This window comes from Zingiber officinale, chromosome 7B, assembly GCF_018446385.1.
Source record: "Zingiber officinale cultivar Zhangliang chromosome 7B, Zo_v1.1, whole genome shotgun sequence".
Taxonomy (NCBI): Eukaryota; Viridiplantae; Streptophyta; class Magnoliopsida; order Zingiberales; family Zingiberaceae; genus Zingiber; species Zingiber officinale.
In genome coordinates this window covers 120102762-120123175 of record NC_055999.1, presented here as the reverse complement: position 1 = coordinate 120123175, position 20414 = coordinate 120102762, and the positions used below count along the sequence as shown (strand labels likewise).

At 41.9% G+C, this 20414-nt stretch overlaps 1 protein-coding gene across 1 annotated transcript; it reads right to left on the bottom strand.

Annotated features, from left to right (window-relative positions):
- Positions 1-1030: 1030 nt before the first annotated feature.
- Positions 1031-2718, bottom strand: LOC122004770 (vegetative cell wall protein gp1-like). The gene is made up of 2 exons (XM_042559606.1): positions 2667-2718; positions 1031-1542 (listed from the first exon to the last, which is right to left on the bottom strand). The coding sequence occupies exons 1-2, from the start codon at positions 2716-2718 to the stop codon at positions 1031-1033; spliced, it is 564 nt and encodes a 187-aa protein (XP_042415540.1).
- Positions 2719-20414: the final 17696 nt, after the last annotated feature.

Sequence of the window (20414 nt, the reverse complement as noted above, 5' to 3'; positions counted from 1 at the left end):
ATGAGAGGTCGCTAACCAACATCAGCATCATCATAACTATTTCTAAAGACATGATGAAGAAGAGAATATGTTAGGCATCAGCATCAGCGACATCAGAGTTTATAGGGAGTCTGAGTAAACAAGCCATGTGGAGTTGGTTCGACGTTGTTTGCTTGCTCAGCTCTAAAAAGAAAGGTGGTTTATGCTCAACTTCAAAGAGAAAAGAATGGACTCTCGTGGAAACAAGGAAACGACCTTGGCCATTAGGCTGGTAGAAAAATTTTGACGGTATTGGATTTTGACCTTTTTAAACCTTTTGAACGTATAAACAAAATAACAAAAGACAATTTATTTATTTAAGCTTTATATCTAAGTTGCAAGTTTATGTTACATTATATTTTGAAATTTCTATGTTCTTCATTTTTTAATTTAAATAGAATATTATCAAAAAATTTATATACAAAAGTTTGGTATACCGAAGATCATTATACTAAAATTTCAATATACCGAAACTTTGGTATACCGAAGAATTAGTGTACTAAGTGTTGGTATACTAAATTTTGATATACCAAAGTTCTCTATTATACTGAAGTTTTTGGGTACAAAAGTGTTGATTAACCAAAATATGGTGGTTGGAGTGAGGATGCTAGGTCTCGTCCAGTAAACATTAGAACTACAACTGCCATTAGAATTGCGGCTGCCATTAGAAGCGACATTGAAAAGAGAAGAGAAGATGAATAAATGAATATATTAGTACGCGGCCATGACAATTTATAGGGTTGTGGAAACCGGCAAGCTACAAGCCTGCCATGTGAATCAGCTCAAAATGATCTTGCAGAAGACGACATGTGGAAAGGTTCAACTCAAAATGATCAGCCATTTTATTTTGCTCAAGTATTTCGTTCGGCTGTTTTATTTTGCACAAGTATTTTGATTGTCGGCCATGTGAACAGGACCTCCTTTGCGATTCTTGGAAACAGGGAAGAGCTTGGTTGAGACGCCAAAAGGGACGCGACATGATTGGACTGGACTGGACTGGACCGGAGGACCTTTACACAATTGGACGGTGATCGCCGAGGGGTGGGGATGGAGGTGTCGGAAGCAGCGACATTGGCATGAGCGTAGGAAGGGGAGGAATCGGATGCATCGGGATTGTGCGGCACTTGAACGCCTCCTCAGAAGAGGAGGCGGTGATCACTAGAGGGGGTGGCGATGGAGGTGTTGGAAGCGACGGCAGCAGCTGAGGCATGGGAGGAATCGGATGGATCGGGATCGGGATCGAGCGGCTCTTGAACACCTCCTCCTCGGAGGAGGAGGTGATCACTGGAGATGGTGGGGATGGAGGTGTTGGAAGCGGCAGCAGCGGAGGCAAGGGAGGAATCGGATGGATTGGGATCGTCCGGCTCTTGAACACCACCTCCTCGGAGGAGGAGGTGATCGTCGGGGGTGGGGGACAACACGGCTGTAGTGGAATGGACCGCTTGATCGCCAGAGGTGGTAGGAGTGAGGATTGCAGCTCACAACATATAACCATTAGAACTGTGGCTGCCATTAGAATTGCGGCTGCCATTAGAAGAGACATTGAAAAGAGAAAAGAAAATGAATAGATGAATACATTAGTACGTGGCCATGGAAATTTATAGGCCTATGGAAACCAACAAGTGACAAGTGGGAAGCTACAAGCATGCCATGTGAATCAACTCAAAATGATCTTCTAGAAGAAAGAATGTGGAAAGGTTCAACTCGAAATGATCGGCGGTTTATTTTGCTCAAGTATTTCGATCAACCATTTTAATTTGCTTAAGTATTTTGATCGGTGGCCATGTGAACGTGACCTCCCTTACTATTCTTGGAAACAGGGAATAGCTTGGTCAAGGCGCCAAAAGGGACGCGACGCGACTGGACTGGACTAGACTGGACAGGATGACATTTACATGACATGACTAGACTAGACTAGAATGGACGGAGCGCCAAAAGGGACGTGAACTTCGGTATACCAAAGTTCTCTATTTACTGACATTTTGGTATACAAAAGTATTGATTTACCAAGTGTTGGTATACTGAAGTTCTAAAGTTCTTTATACCAAATTTAGTATGCCGATATTTGGCATATCAACACTTAGTACACTAAAACTTTAGTTCACCGTTGATATTAGGACAAACAAGCTGTAGTGCTACTAATCCTTTCCAAGCAATGAGGTCCCTTTATTTTCTTCTGCGAGTTAAGAATAAAACCGCCGATCAACTTCCTTTCTTCTTAGAATTGTATAAGAAGAAATTGCAGATCGCATGACTTCCTTTCTTCTTCAAAGTTGAGCAAAAATAAAACTGTAAAACAACTGATTACCTGGCTTCCTTTCTTCTTCAAGGTGAGCTAAAATAAAATCGTAAAATGGTCGAGTTGAGCCTTTCACATAGCTTTTATCTTCGCGGATGATTTCCACATGGCTTGTTTGCCCACAACACCTATAAATTCTGATGTTGATACTGATGTTGATGTTGTCTTCATCTTCTCTTCATCATGTCTCTCATAGTAGTAGTTTTGATTTTGATGTTGGTTATTTGATGCTGGATGTGAGCTCCAATCATCCTTGGCCCGACCCCCACCCCAGCGGCAATCACTATGCACATCCATCCCCCTGGCAATCACCCCCTATGAGGAGTCTTCCAAGTGTCGCCGATCTTACTGATTCCCATTTCAATGTCGCTGCCACCACTTGCATCGCCATCCCCGATCATCGCCTCTGACGAGGAGGTGACAAAGTGCCGCCTCCTAGGATCAATCCAATTCCCATTCCAATTCTCTCACAGGAGCCACTACCTCCGCTGTGAAGGTCGTCCGGTAGTCATGAAGGCCGTTGTGAAATTCATCTAGTCACCGTGAATGTCATCCAGTCATGTCACGTGATGTGTCTATCGTGTCATATTTGTCGTGTTGTGTGTTGGTCCCCGTGGTGGTTTTGATGTGATCAACCCAGTTAGTTAGGTCCTGCTTGTTGGGTTTTTTCGGGCCGCGAAAACCGCTTTTCGCGTCGCGGAAACCCCGAATCACCCAAAGCCGTAGATCCGTGCAAGGAAAAATTTCGAAAACACAAATACGAGTTTTATATTACGATCTACAGTAGATCTACAAAGGGAAAAACCATTTTACCTTCGATGTGTGCCCTTGCAATATCCCGCTCGTCCAAGGTACTTGTCGAATCTCCAAAGTATCAAGGTAGATACTTCTCTAGTGATATCCACACAAACAAGGAGTGTCTCCCACACTCAAAGGATGGAGAAGAGAGCCCCAAGTGTGCTAGCACTTTCTAGAGCTCTCGAATGGGATTGGAAAGGAAGAAAAAGAAGAAGGTATAAAAGAAATCTTATACACTCACTAGTAGTATCCTTCCTTTGTGACCTTCACTCTTCCTTTGCTCTTGGATTCACTCAACCATCTTCTCCTCACCATGGAAGTCACGGCAACCACCACACAAGAGAGGGAAGAAGCAAGGAAGAAGAAGATAGAATGAATGCACACATCAATACCCAAAATCAAAACACCTCACAACATTAGTGTGGCCGGCCACACAATGTAACTCCCTTCATTAATGTGGCCGGCCACATTAAAATCCAAGGGAAGAGTGTAACCCCCATCAGGTGGCATACCTCATGAGGTGGAGGTGATGTGGCAAGGATGAGTCATCCTTATGATGTGGCAATACATCAAGTCAAACTTGATGTTTCAAATTCCATTTGGTCAAGTCAAAATTGACCAATTTCTTCCTTGTTGAGTCAAATCCAACCTTTGATTCAAGTCAATTTCAATTTAATGAATCTCAATTCATTAATATAAATTGACTCAATGAATCAAATTTAAATTAGACTCATTCAACAATTGAATCTAATTGAGTCTAACTCAATAAGTCTAATTTGAATCCAATCTTTGGTGCATCATATGAACCTAATCCAATTGGTTCATCATATGAACCTAATCTCCATCCACTTGTTCTTTGTGTGTGACCCAATAGGTTCTTGTAACGTTGGCAATGTTTCTAAACTCCTTTAGAAACATAAGCAATGAGTGGCATCTAGCAATACATCATTGCTACCCAAGTTACAAGAAATGTCGAGATCCAACATCACCTTGTGACTACTAATTGTGACTCCTCACAATATGTGACATTGTCCTTCTATCCTAGACATCTAGATTGATCAATATGGGGCATAGACCGTGTCATCCTCTAATCAATCTAAATCTTGAACTCCAAGTAGACTCACTCGATCAAATGAGCTCAACATCTAATGTTGACTCATTTGGGCATGGCCATGCACTTCGTGGTCTAACTCTATCAAGAATATTGATGTCGCTCCCGTCATATGGGAGGGATAGATCCCATCTACATCACTCACATCCCTCTGCATAATTTGTTACATACCCAGTAATCGCCTTTATAGTCCACCCTGTTACGGGTGACGTTTGACGAAACCAAAGTACATAACTCCTTATGCAGGGATCCATGGTGACTTCAGGTCTAAGGATTAATAGTCATACTAATAGCCGCATGAGAAAGTATATGACACTCATATAACGATCCATGATACTTTCTCATGGCGGGTCATTCAGTATACATTCTCTAATGCATACCCATGTGTCAGCTTGATATCTCTATATCCATGACTTGTGAGATCAAGTCATCGAGCTGACCTACATGCTAGTCTTATTGTATTAACATTGTCCCTGAATGTTAATACTCGACTAGGAATAAATTAGAGTAGTGTTCCCTATATCATCTCACTATCGATTCAACTAATCGATTGATATAGGTATGAACCTTCTACTCAAGGACGCTACTATACTTATTTTATCTGACACTAATACAAATAAGCATAATAACCAAAAACCAAATGCCTTAATATATATAAGAATATGATATACATGAGTCCATACAATCATCAAATGATTGGCTATAGGGCTCTAACTAACAATCTCCCACTAGCACTAGTGCCAATCAGTATAGGCTCTAAGGCCTAAAGACCTAGTGTGACCATCATGCTTCCTCTGTGCCAAAGCCTTGGTCAAGGGATCTGCGATGTTAGCCTCTGTAGGTACTCTGCAAATCTTCACATCTCCTCTATCGATAATCTCTCGAATGAGATGGAAGCGCCGTAGTATGTGCTTGGTCCGCTGGTGTGAGCCTTCGCTTGTGCTATAGCTCCATTATTGTCACAATAGAGCTCAACTGGGTCGCGATGTTAGGAACCACCCCAAGTTCGATGATGAACTTGCGGATCCAACGCCTCCTTTCGCCTCGATGCAAGAATGTACTCATTGTAGAATCGCCATCGATCCTGCTTGAACTCTTCCAATGTGACAAGACCGCCATTTATGCAAAATACGAACCCCGATCGTGATCTACTAGTCATCACTGGCTAGCATCACTGTAACCCTTTACAGCTAGCTCATCATTGCCTCCATATATCAAGAAATATTCTTTAGTCCTTTTTAAGTACTTAAGAATATTCTTGACCGCTATCCAGTGACTTTCACCTGGATCTGACTGGTATCTACTCGTCATGCTCAAAGCATACGAGACATCAGGTCGAGTACATAGCATAGCGTACATGATCGATTCTATGGCTGAGGCATAAGGGATCTGATCCATGCGGTCTCTCTCCTCTCTAGAAGAAGGACCTTGAGTCTTCGAAAGACTCACGCCATGTGACATCGGCAGAAATCCTGGAATTCGCATGGCAAACCGAAGGAGTACCTTGTCAATGTATGTACTCTGACTTAGGCCAAGCAATCTCTTAGATCTATCTCTATAGATCTGTATCCCTAGAATGCGGGATGCCTCACCTAAGTCCTTCATTGAGAAGCAACTCCCTAGCCAAGTCTTGACAGACTAAAGCATAGGGATGTCCTTCCCAATGAGTAGTATGTCATCCACATACAGTATGAGGAAGATAACTATGTCTCCTACAACCTTCTTGTAGACACAAGGTTCATCTTCGTTCTTGATGAAACCAAACTGTTTGATTGCATCATCGAATCAAAGATTCCAGCTCCGAGAAGCTTGCTTTAGTCCATAAATAGACCTTGCATACTCTGCTAGTATGCTGTGGATCTACAAAACCCTCAGGTTGTGTCATGTACACATCCTCGAGTAGGTTTCCATTCAGAAACGCGGTTTTGACATCCATCTGCCATATCTCATAGTCATGGTAGGCTGCAATAGCAAGCATGATCCGAATAGACTTAAACATCGCTACTGGAGAAAAGGTTTCATCATAGTCAATACCATGAATTTGCTTGAAACCTTTAGCTACCAAGCGGCCCTTATAGATAAGTCCATCCATGTCAGTCTTTCTCTTAAAGACCCACTTACACCCAATGGGTTTTACCCCTTCAGGTGGATCAACCAAAGTCCATACTTGGTTGGTGTACATGGAGTCCATTTCGGATCTCATGGCTTCTAGCCATTTCTCGGAATCTGGTCTCATCACAGCTTCCTGATAGGTGGTAGGCTCATCCTCTATGAGCACAACGTCATCATGGTCAGACAAGAGAAATGAGTATCTCTCAGGCTGACGACGTACCCTATCAGACCTGCGAAGAGGTATGTCTACTTGAACTGGTTGTTGTTCCTCAACTCTTTGTGGAACAACATCATCCATAACACTTTGTGGTTCCAGTTCAACTTTCATCGAGGCATCAGTGCTATTGTTCGCATCTTGAACTTCTTCAAGATTGAACGCGCTCCCACTAGTCTTTCTAGAAACAAAGTCCCTTTCTAGAAAGACCCCAGTCTTTGCCACGCTGACTGGGAATGTAGAAGTAATATCCCTTAGTTTCCTTGGGATATCCGATGAAATAGCACTTGTCGGATTTGGGTCCTAATTTGTCTGAGACTTGACGTCGTACGTAAGCCTCACAACCCCAAATCCTCATGAAAGACACCTGGGCATCTCTCCCAGTCCATATCTTATATGGTGTCTTTATCACGGCCTTGGATGGAACTCGGTTGAAAATGAAAACTGCCGTGTCTAGAGCATATCCCCATAGATATGTTGGAAGATCTGTGTGACTCATCATAGATCGTACCATATCTAATAAGGTACGATTCCTCCTTTCGGATACACCATTCCACTGTGGTGTTCCAGGAGGAGTGAGTTGAGATAAAATCCCACACTCAACTAAGTAGTCACGAAACTCATGGCTTAAGTATTCTCCACCTCGATCGGATCGAAGTATCTTAATACTCTTGCCAAGCTGGTTCTGTACTTCATTCTTGAATTCTTTGAACTTTTCAAAGGATTCGGACTTATGTGTCATCAAGTACACATAACCGTATCTACTGAAGTCATCAGTAAATGTGATGAAGTACCTATAACCGCCTCTAGCAGCGACATTGAAAGGGCCACATACATCACTATGTATGAGTCCTAACAAATCAGTCGCTCTCTCGTTATGCCCACTAAAGGGAGTCTTGGTCATCTTGCCTCGTAGGCATGACTCGCATATCTCATATGATTCAAAATCAAATGAGTCCAGCAAACCATCCTTATGGAGCTGGGATAAGCGCTTGTCATTTATATGACCTAAGCGACAGTGCCAGAGATAGGTGTGGTTCATATCGTTCGATTTGAACCTCTTGGTACTAACGTTATAGATAGAGCTCTCAAGGTCTAGAATATAGAGTCCGTTTATCAGAGGTGCACTACAATAGAACATATCGTTTAAATAGACAGAACAACATTTGTTCTTTATTATAAACGAGTATACTTTCTTGTCTAAACAATAAACTGAAACTATGTTCTTAGTAAGAGCAGGCACATAACAACAATCATCTAAATCTAGTACAAGCCCAGAGGGCAGAGATAGCTGATAAGTTCCTACAGCAACAGCAGCAACCCGTGCTCCATTGCCTACTCGTAGGTCCACCTCGCCCTTTGCCAATGCTCTGCTATTTCTCAGCGCCTGCACATCAGTACAAATGTGCGAAGCACATCCGGTATCTAATACCCACGATGAAGAAATAGAGAGGTTAACTTCTATAACATTTATACCTGAAGTAGAAATCTTATTTCTCTTCTTGTTAAGATCTTCCAGGTATCCCGTGAAGTTCCTCCTCCAGTGCCCTGCTTGTCCTTGATATAGTTGACAAAGATGTGCAACCATATCGTAAGCACCCATCAACTCATGTTGCTTCTGAAGCTCAGAGTTCATGGTCGCGAGTATTAGACATGACACATCTAATGCGTCATCTTGATGCTTCTTGTAAGCATCTTTGTCAGCTCGCGGGGTATTGGCAGGAGGAGCCTCCGGAACGGGCTGCTCCAGAACGTACAGTTTACGTTCTTGAGTGAGAACTATTCTCAGGTTCCTGTACCAGTCCAGGAAATTTGCTCCGTTGAGCTTGTCCTTCTTAAGGACAGATCGCAGGGAGAAAATGTTCGTATTCGACGTCATGGCAATTCTACAATAGAAATAAATGCAGAAATAAGTATCATATTCTTTAAAATCATTTAATTAGGCCTTTAATTAAATGATGCTCCCACTGAATTCTATAATTCTTGTGGGACAAGATCCACATCATACTAACCCTTGAGTTAGCTTTGGCTAATACGCCCAAGGCTTAGTATGATCGGTAGGTAACGATTACCAATTACATCTCTATGCAACTCTTGTTTATAGAATCAATATTCGCATTTATATTAAAACTCGAGTTAGCTTTGGCTAATATGCCCGAGAGTTAATATAAACGTGATTTTGTCCTACCTTTCCAACTATTGGAAGAATGCCTATAGTTGACTCGATCCAACCGAGTAACTAGGAATACTCAATCTAATTGAGTTTGTATTCACCCATGCGTTGATAGGCGGGACCAAGATTGTCCCTCCGTACCCTACCAAGATAAAATGTATTGCTCTGCTTTGGCAGATTCAACAATACATGTGATCGAGGTAGTGATAGGTATCACGGCATGGTTAGACATTTAGAGTTGGTTCGATCTAGATCTAATCTAATCGAGAAGGATGCATCTTGTGCATGACTTAGATCTAATCTAATCGCAAGGGTGCATCATGTGCACAACTTAGATCTAATCTAATCATTAAGGCACTAATTAATTAATTAACTATTAAACATGCATTAGATACATAACAATTAATTAATTAATCTATTTGTGATTTAGTCATGGCCCTACTACGATCTTCTCAAGCCAATGAGAAGATCGAATGGTCAACCTAGGGTCAACAGCTTCTCCAAGCTCCTCCCTTTGACCACCTTGTGTTGCTCGTGCCCGCCTCGGAACTCCGTCTCGTGTGGACCCTCCACCGCTCCAATTTGTACATTACAATTTGAAACTCGAGTTACATTCGAGTCTAAATCTAATTTACAACAAGAAAATAAGAGAAGGCACGACGCGCAGGTCGCGAATAAATAAAACATACAACACGCGCAAACACATAACGGCACGCAGGCCGTATTATGAATTACAACACAATCCAATCATATTGGGTTTTTGGGCCATGACTATCAAAAAATTAATATATAATTCAAAATTATATATTTCATAATTTTCTGTAATTTTAAAATTAATTTTTTACAATTTTACGAGTAAAATTTCCCGGCGGACCCGTTTAGCGGTTTCGGGCGCAATCGCAGAACGGATCCCCTTGCGGGGCCAGGGGCTTCGCCCCTACCCGCAATCTAACCATCGCGAGGGTTCCTTTGCGATCCTACAGCGCCTAAACCCGCTGTCCCAAAACGATTTGGGCCGAGACATTGCCGTTTTGGAAAAATCTTCCCGGCGGGTTCGTTTTTAGCGATTTCGGGTGCAATCGCGGAGCAAATCCCCTTGCGGGGTTTGGGGCAGTACCCCTACCCACGATCTAACCATCGTGAGTTGCTCCTTTGTGATCTAATGGCACCCAAGCCCGCTGTCCCAAAAGGATTTGGGGCAAAACGAAGCCGTTTTGGAAAAATCTTTTCGGTAGCCGAAGCCTACAAGTGTCGAGACACTTGTGCTTCGCTTCTACGGAAAAATTACCCATAAAAACTATAAAATCATAATTTTACAGAAAATTACAGAAACTTTAGTTTTCATAAAACCAAAAAAACAAACTCGTATTCGCCTTGCACGTGGCTCTGATACCACTGTTGGGTTTTTTCGGGCCGCGAAAACCGCTTTTCGCGTCGCGGAAACCCCGAATCACCCAAAGCCGTAGATCCGTGCAAGGAAAAATTTTGAAAACACAAATACGAGTTTTATATTACGATCTACAGTAGATCTACAAAGGGAAAAACCATTTTACCTTCGATGCGTGCCCTTGCAATATCCCGCTCGTCCAAGGTACTTGTCGGATCTCCAAAGTATCAAGGTAGATACTTCTCTAGTGATATTCACACGAACAAGGAGTGTCTCCCACACTCAAAGGATGGAGAAGAGAGCCCCAAGTGTGCTAGCACTTTCTAGAGCTCTCGAATGGGATTGGAAAGGAAGAAAAAGAAGAAGGTATAAAAGAAATCTTATACACTCACTAGTAGTATCCTTCCTTTGTGACCTTCACTCTTCCTTTGCTCTTGGATTCACTCAACCATCTTCTCCTCACCATGGAAGTCACGGCAACCACCACACAAGAGAGGGAAGAAGCAAGGAAGAAGAAGATAGAATGAATGCACACATCAATACCCAAAATCAAAACACCTCACAACATTAGTGTGGCCGGCCACACAATGTAACTCCCTTCATTAATGTGGCCGGCCACATTAAAATCCAAGGGAAGAGTGTAACCCCCATCAGGTGGCATACCTCATGAGGTGGAGGTGATGTGGCAAGGATGAGTCATCCTTATGATGTGGCAATACATCAAGTCAAACTTGATGTTTCAAATTCCATTTGGTCAAGTCAAAATTGACCAATTTCTTCCTTGTTGAGTCAAATCCAACCTTTGATTCAAGTCAATTTCAATTTAATGAATCTCAATTCATTAATATAAATTGACTCAATGAATCAAATTTAAATTAGACTCATTCAACAATTGAATCTAATTGAGTCTAACTCAATAAGTCTAATTTGAATCCAATCTTTGGTGCATCATATGAACCTAATCCAATCGGTTAATCATATGAACCTAATCTCCATCCACTTGTTCTTTGTGTGTGACCCAATAGGTTCTTGTAACGTTGGCAATGTTTCTAAACTCCTTTAGAAACATAAGCAATGAGCGGCATCTAGCAATACATCATTGCTACCCAAGTTACAAGAAATGTCGAGATCCAACATCACCTTGTGACTACTAATTGTGACTCCTCACAATATGTGACATTGTCCTTATATCCTAGACATCTAGATTGATCAATATGAGGCATAGACCGTGTCATCCTCTAATCAATCTAAATCTTGAACTCCAAGTAGACTCACTCGATCAAATGAGCTCAACATCTAATGTTGACTCATTTGGGCATGGCCATGCACTTCATGGTCTAACTCTATCAAGAATATTGATGTCGCTCCCGTCATATGGGAGGGATAGATCCCATCTACATCACTCACATCCCTCTGCATAATTTGTTACATACCCAGTAATCGCCTTTATAGTCCACCCTGTTACGGGTGACGTTTGACGAAACCAAAGTACATAACTCCTTATGCAGGGATCCATGGTGACTTCAGGTCTAAGGACTAATAGTCATACTAATAGCCACATGAGAAAGTATATGACACTCATATAATGATCCATGATACTTTCTCATGGCGGGTCATTCAGTATACATTCTCTAATGCATACCCATGTGTTAGCTTGATATCTCTATATCCATGACTTGTGAGATCAAGTCATCGAACTGACCTACATGCTAGTCTTATTGTATTAACATTGTCCCTGAATGTTAATACTCGACTAGGAATAAATTAAAGTAGTGTTCCCTATATCATCTCACTATCGATTCAACTAATCGATTGATATAGGTATGAACCTTCTACTCAAGGACGCTACTATACTTATTTTATCTGGCACTAATACAAATAAGCATAATAACCAAAAACCAAATGCCTTAATATATATAAGAATATGATATACATGAGTCCATACAATCATCAAACGATTGGCTCTAGGGCTCTAACTAACACTGCTTTGGTTTTAATCCCTGTGTCTGAGTGTGCAGGAGATTAGGAGTGCAGAAAGTCGAGCGGAAGATGCAACTAGCGAGAAGGACGACACGGGAAGGGAGCCGACGGGCTTGGTGCGTCCGAAGGATGAGAGAGCTGCGGAAAAGTACACAGGTGGATGAGAAGAACATGCGCGGCGTTTGAGGGACGAGAAGCCGGGACGGAAGCCTGCTCGAGGAGAAGACCGGAAATTGGATTCGGGTGAGTCCTATTTCGGTTGGCCGCAATCACCCAAGTTATCGGAGCATCGGAAGCTAAAATGAAGTCAAAAGGAGCTGAAAACTAGCTAGAGGCGCCTTCAACGAAGTGCTGAAGGCGCCTATGCTGTCTGCAGAGTTGGAGGCGCCTCCATCACTTTGAAGGCGCCTCAGACCAGTCCGAGGCGCCTCGCGCCCTCAAGGGCAATGGAGGCGCCTCGGACCCAGTAATAATTAACGTTTGCAATCGGATAAAGCTTTATTCGATTAAATTGCTTGGAGGCGCTCTCAACTCTCTTGGAGGCGCCTTCAACACTCAGGATAATATTTTCATGAGCTATATAAAAGCCACTGGAGCTAAAAAAAAATTAATTAATCAACTCTGTCTTCAATTCCTAGCAATAGTTTAGAGCTTTCAGTGTGTAAAAGGCTTCTCCGCCTTCAGAGAAGAAGATCTTTCTGAGATTTTTCATCGTCTTGGATTAACAACCCCCTGGGTTGTAACCAAGTTATATTCTCTGTCTTTTCTTTATTTCTGTTAGTTTATTTCTTTATTATTATTGCATTTTTGAGTTGAAAGAAACGAGGAGGGTAGTCTTATTGTGCAGGCAATTCACCCCCCCCTCTCTCTTGCCGGCCCCGCTGCACCAACAAGTGGTATCAGAGCCCGACAGCCTCAGAAGGACTAACCGCCGACTGATGCACAAAGATCAAGATGATGGCCGGAACAAGCATTCATCCTCCGAAATTCGACGGAGACATCGCTACATGGAAGCGAAGAATGAAGGTATTTTTTAAGACTGAGTTTGATATTCTTCTTATTATGAAATATGATTTTTTTGCCCCTAAATACAAGGAAGAATATAACTGGACAAAGAAGGAGCAAGCCGATTTCGTGGCCAACGAAAAGGCGGAGTTCCACCTGCTCAGCATTCTGCCGCCCCAGGAGGTAAGTCGGATCGGAAGCTACGACTCCGCTAAAGACCTCTCGAAGAAATTCCTGGAGCTCCACGAAGGTACCTCAGAAGCCAAGTTAGCGAGGCGTGACATCCTCCGGACGCAACTGACAAACCTCCGGATGAACAACGGCGAAAAGGTAGCGTAACTCCAGGCGAGAATCAAGGAGCTGATAATGCAAATGACAAATCTCGGAGAATCGGTAACAAACCGAGACTCCATCCGCTATGCGCTCAACGCCTTCCCAAGAACTCCAGAGTGGGTGTCCTTAGTAAATGCTTACTACATCTCTAAGGACTTTGAGGTAAGTACTTTAGAAAGTTTATTTTCTACATTTGAACTTCACGAATCTTGAATTGCAGAGCCTAAACTATTAGGATCGGTTGAGCTAGAGGGGGGGGTGAATGGCTCACTTCTTTTGCTGACCAACTTTGTTTTGCACAGCGGAAATCTGAAGGCAATGCTAACACCGGTATTTACTTGGTATCCACCTCCTCAAGGAGGTGACTAATCCAAGGATCCACACCACTCACACTCTTTCACTATCGAAAACCCTCCTTCTCGGAATCACACCGAAGGTGGAGAAACCTTAACAGAAATACACCTCTCCCCTTTTCTTCAAAATAAATATCACAAAACGCTACAAAGAAGAAGTAGAGAAGGATTACAAGATTTAACCAGCTTCTTCTTTGCAGGCAAGATTTCAGTACGTAGTAGAGAGGAGCTTGAACCCTTTGCTTTGAATCTTTATCACTTGAGAGCTTTCAAAAGGCTTGGAGAGCAATGGAACAGTATATCTTTCGTTGTCTTTGTTTTCCCGTTTCTTTCCGTGCTTTATACGTTGAGAAAACTAGCCGTTTCTCACGCCGCCGTCGCCGTGGATCGATTGAGGTCATATTCCAATCGATTCACAACTATCCGTTGGAAGCCATCGCGTCAAGATCGACGGTGCAGATTCTTTCATTTGACTTGGATCGATTGGAGGCAGCGTTTGAATCGATTCGGCCGCTTGCTCATGAAATCGCAGCTGCTTGAATCGATCGGCCGATCGATTCAATACATTGAATCGATCGGCTGATCGATTCGGAGTGATTCTGTGCTTCTTACAGAATGTTCACGGATCGATCGGCCGATCGATTCAATCCCTTGAATCGATCGGCTGATCGATCCAGACGCATTCTGTGCTGCGCAGAACTTTACCGATCGATTGCCTTACCTTGAATCGATCGGATGATCGATCCAGACGCATTCTGTGCTGCGCAGAACTTTACCAATCGATCAGCCAATCGATTGCCTTACCTTCAATCGATCGGCTGATCGATTCAGAGGCAATTTGCCGCACAGCCATGTCTGAATCGATTTTCCAGTCGTTCTCTGACAGTGAGCCTATCACACACATAATCTTGTGACTTGCAGGAGCTTCTCTTGCCAAGAATCCGGTCCCCGACCTTCTTGGACTTCTCTTGCCTTGCATCTGGTCTTCTGACCTGCAAGAACTCTTTTTGCCAAGAATCCAGTCCTCGACCTTCTTGGTCTTCTCTTGCATCTGGTCTTCTGACCTGCAAGAAACTCCTCCTGCAAACTCACAATGCATGTTAGTTCCACCGTATTAACCTAAACTTAAATAATTGTCAACACATTGAAACTTCCAGGGCATGATTGCACCAACAATCTCCCCCTTTTTGATGTTTGACAATCTATTTAAGTTTAGGCTAATTTCCAATACAATGATAAATAATGATTGTAGCTTGCTGAAATAATAATTTCATAATTGCAGTAAGCTTGATTTTAATTTACTAAGATAGTCATAAGCAATAAGCATAAACTTCAACATAGATCTCCCCCTTTGTCAAAAATCAAAAGCAAATAACTCCCCCTCAATAAGTGCACAAAGCAAATACGATAAATCCAAGGAATGCTCCCCCTAAAACACACATATATCAACAGAACAGAACAACACTGAAATGTAGAATCAAAAGGAGAGGGTAGCATAAAAGTATATCATACATTCAAAATAAAAGAGAGTTCACAAAAAGGACCCCAGAACAAACATCCATACAACAAGATAAAAATACATCATATAGGAACATAAAACTCGATAAGCTCGTCTCCAGAAGGGGTGGGATCAGGATCAGCAGCTGGAGCGGACGTAGTAGCCGGAGCAGGAACCGCCGCAGAGTCAGGATCAGGGGCATCCTCAGCAGGAGGAACAGGGGCGGTGGATGGACCAGACTGAGACGGGTGAACCGTCACCCACGACCCCACTAAGTCCACTAGTGTATCCAGAGTCCGCTGCATCGAAGTCTGCTGCTGGACCACGGTATCCATCGTGGTACGCAGGCTGGCTACCTCCAGGGTCAGCTCCTCAAGGCGAGTGGAAACCGTCTCCTCAAAACTCGGAGAAGCTGGCCCATGGAACTCCTCCTCAGCCTCATCCTCCGCAGGAGCCAAGGCCTGTGCCTCCCCCCTGTGGCGAGCTCGGGGTCCCTCCCCAAAAGCACGGCCATCGATCCATCTAACTCCATCTTGACCACCAATCAGACCCGACTTCTTGAAAGAGAGTGAAGAAATCCGAGAATAAGCCACGGTCATGTGCTCCAAACGTCCCCTGGAGACATCAACCTTCTGGGACGCCAGCCAATCTGTGATAAGATGCCCGAAAGGCATATGTATCGTCTGATGTACAGGCTGGGTGAAATGGATGATGCAATGAAAGATATTCAGAGTGATGTTGATGTCAAGGGAATGACGAATGGCGTAGAGAGCAAACATATGAGGCGGTCGGAGAGTAGCTAGAGCACGAGAGGCAATGGGGAAAAGACAGTTGATGATCACCTTAAACAAAGCGGCATTTTCAGCCGATAACTCAAGAGAAGAGAATTTGGTGACATGAGCATCTGGCCCATCCGGACGCGGACGACCAAAGAGAAATTGATGCATGGATGCGATGCTAATACGCTCAAAAGGTGGAGGGAGCTCATCGGGAAGAGTGGGATAAAAGACAAAATCATTATCTGAAGGTAGACATTTAAGATAAGATTGAAGAATCTCATAGGAGAAGTCTAGGCTCCGTTTTGCTACACGAGTACGATAATGTACACCATCTGTAGTGTGTAAATTATTATAAAATTCGGAGACTAGACCTATATTGATATCCCTCTCACAAGTCAACAAGGAGTCAAGTTTATAATGTTTGAACCTATTATAGGTATCAAAGCAAGATGATCTATAATATTGCAAATTCACTGATCTAGGGGATATAAGTTTGAAAGCATTTTTGGTGAAAGCTTGTTGCATTGCAGCATTTGGAAACCTAGGGTCAGTGGGAGGTTGAGGACGTGAGGAAGGGACAGACGACCCTTCGCCCGATTCATGGACCTTTTGTTTCTTTCTGTGGGATAGAAAACAAATGCACGAGATGCCCAGGGTTGACAGTGAACGGGAAGGAATACAAAGTGCGTGAGGAAGGGACAGTGAAAGGTTTGACAGTAATGCAAAGATTCAAGGATAATGCAAGTAATGCAATGCATGAGGGATAATGCAATGCACAAAGACACACAAAAATACAGATTAGGTCAAGAATAGGAGCAAAAAAAAAAAAAAAAAAGAACAACAAGGACTAGAGCAACGAGTTTTACCTAGGTTTAGGGTTTTGAGTCCGCATTTTGTGTGAGGACGCGGAGAAGAGGAAAGGAGCTGTCCAGTGTGTCGAGAGAGAACTGGAAGAGAAGTGGAATAGCTCCTCTTCGCCGGAGAGGAACGCCGGAGTGACGATCGAGACAGGCAGAACCGTCGCCTGGGAAGTCGCCTAGGGCAAAAGTCGCGTCGAGAGAGAGAACGAGAAAAGAAAAAATTAAGGGATCGATTCGGATCCACGGGTTTAAGACGGGTTTTAGGGCTTCGATCGATCGACCGATCGATTGAGAGTAATTGAATCGATCGGTCGATCGATTCAAAATGCTTCTGTGAAAGTCGAACAAAAGTCTGAATCGATCCATGGATCGATTCAGACGCCTTCTGTGGAAAAACGAAAGGGTGTCTCAATCGATCCATTGATCGATTCAGATGCCTTTTGTGGAAACCGACGAGCGTCTCAATCGATCCATTGATCGATCGAGGTACTCTGAATCGATCCATTGATCGATTCAGATGCCTTCTGTGGCCAAGTGCGAGCCTCCCAATCGATTGACCAATCGATTGGGAAGCCTGATAGTTCTGCATGTCTGAAAAACTTTCAGAACCAAGATTTGGAAAAGCACAACTAATTGTACACGACTCCAAAAATCACGAAATTTTGCATAGACACTATTGTTGGAGTGTATACTGAAAGCCTAAGCTTTGTAAACATTCATTATGAATAAAGAATCACATTTGGTCTAATTATCTACATTTGTTTGTAGTTGTTCATTTAATTTATATTGTAGATAACATAGTATGTGGTGTCACATACAGAAGATGATGTTATCAGTACCTTATAAATTATAAACAGTAACTCACGACCAGAATGGAAAGGAACAAACCATTAGAAGGTCGTAGTGTAATTAGGTATTAGTTTATCTTGACTATATAATTACACTAGTACACTCAGAGTGTATTGAGTAGGACCATTTGAGGTCGTTTCTTTTATACTGACTTTATAAAGGAACAAAGACCTCGGTTATTATGGAAGTGTGTGCTCTTAATCCTAATATAATAACAAGCACATATATTTGATATTTATTTCTTTAATTTATCAATGGGTGAGATTTAGTTCGATGAATCAATAAGCCCGATAAATTGGGAAATGATATCACTTATAGTGTGTGTTGTTGATTATAGAAGGAAACTGTGTCCTAGAGATACTAGGTTGATAATGTCCCCAAGAGGAGCTCATAAGGATCATCATGATAAACCCTGCAGGTGGACTGACATGACGATAAGGTTGAGTGGTACTACTCTTGGACTTAGACATTAATTAAATGAGTTGTCAATAACTCACTTAATTAGTGGACATTCGATATCTTAAACACAGGAGACTAACACACTCATAATAAGAAGGAGCCCAAAATGTAATTTGGGATTGGTGCGGTAGTTCAATGATAGTTCTCTAGTGGAATGAATTATCATTGATAAAATTAAGTTGTGTGTTCGGGCAACATGGGATGCTTAATTTTATCGGAGACCAAAACCAATTCCTCCTCTCGGTCCCTATCGTAGCCTCTTATTTATAGAATACTATACCCACATATACCCACCTTTTATACCCACCTAAAGGGGGCCGGCCAAGCTAGCTTGGGAACCAAGCTAGGGCCAAGCTGGTTTAAGGTGGCGGCCCTAGCTTGAACCCAAGCTAGTAGGGCCGGCCATAATTAATTAAAAGAAAATTTAATTTTAATGTTTATTATTATGTGGAAGATTTAATTTAAAGAGAATTAAAATTAAAATATCTCTCTTGTAAAAGATTTACAAAGATTAAAGAAAGAGATTAGATCTCTTTCCTTATTTGTAGATTGGAGAGATGTTTTATTTTCTCTTTAAAATTATTCACATGTTAATAAAATTAAAATTATAGATATTTCCTTTTATTAACCATGAAGAGATTTTTAAGAGAAATTTTATTTTTTAAAATTTCCGGAAACAAATAAGGAAAGTTTTAATTGTTGATTGAAACTTGTCCAATTTGCTTCCTATTGTTTTGGCCGGCCATCATTGTTTAATTTGGGAAATATTATTTTATTTTTCTCAATTAAATCATGTCAAGGAAATTAAGGAAAATTTATTGTAATTAAATTTCCTAATTTACCTAGGCCAAGGAATATAAAAGAAGGGGTGAGGGTGCCTTCACAAGAGACAACATCTATTATTCCTCTCCCTCTTTTGTTCCTTGGTGTGGCGGCCATCATCTCCTTCTCTTCCTCTTGTGGTGGCCGAACCTCTCCCTCTCCCTTGGAGTTCTTGTGGTGGCCGGATACTACTCGGAGAAGAAGAAGAAGAAGGAGGGAAAGCTAGCATCTCTTGGAGCTTGGTTAGTATTTTGGTTTTCTTCTTTAGTGAAGTTCTTCCTTTGTGGCCGAACCTTGCTTGGAGGAGAAGAAGGTGGTTGGTGGTTTCTCATCTCGGAAGATCGTTGCCCACACAACGTCCGAGGTTAGAAGAGGAATACGGTAGAAGATCAAGAGGTTTTTCTACAAGGTATAACTAGTAATTTTATTTCCGCATCATACTAGTTATTTATGGAAATAATACCAAATACAAGAGGCTTACGTTCTAGAATTTCGAATATGTTTTTTTTCGAAGTTGTGTTCTTTTGTTTCTTTCTTTTCCTTGTAATTTGATTGTTCTCTTTGGTTAACCTAAAGTTATTTTAGGAAATTAAATATTAGCTTTCTATTAAAGGTTTTGTCTAGTCGGTGGTGGTTGCTCCCATATCCAAGAAGGCCATGTGCCTCGCCACGTCAGTACTGGGAACCTTTTATGGAAATTAATATTTAATGGAATTAATAACTTAAGGAGACTTGGGTCGAACGTGTTAAGTTCCGCAGGAGATCCAAGTCAAAACCTAAAAGAACAAATAGATTAAGTTTTGGATCAAACGTGTTAAGTTCCGCAGGCGATCCAAAATTTAATTTAAAAGAACACATGGTAGCTAGGAAAAGGTTCAGACCTTTGTACAAAAATTTTGTACAGTGGAACCTATAGGTTTTCCGAGTAGCAACCAACAACTATATATGTCCCATATTATCAAGGAAAAATAAAGTTTAATAAAAATAACCTCGTCTTAATGAAAACTTACACAAAACCACACATTATTGAAAACTTCAAAGATATGAGAAAGTTTGTATCTATCTTTTTCATAATAATCCCCATCCAATAACACACTTCAACCAATGTTTCAGAAGTGAGTTGTGACATGATCAATTGGAAATTTTCAATCATAATAGTAGGGCAACGGGCACATGAGTTGTACACTTGCTTTCCCTATGATTGAACAAATGAATGTTTCATGTGAAAATCATTTTTCTTGGCCAACTTAATGCATCATAACAAGCATTATGACCAAGATAAATGTTCCTAACCTCTCACCCCCATCTAAATCACACAAAGAAGATAACCCTATGTGTTTGTGAGAGGCAAAAATTAAAGGGAA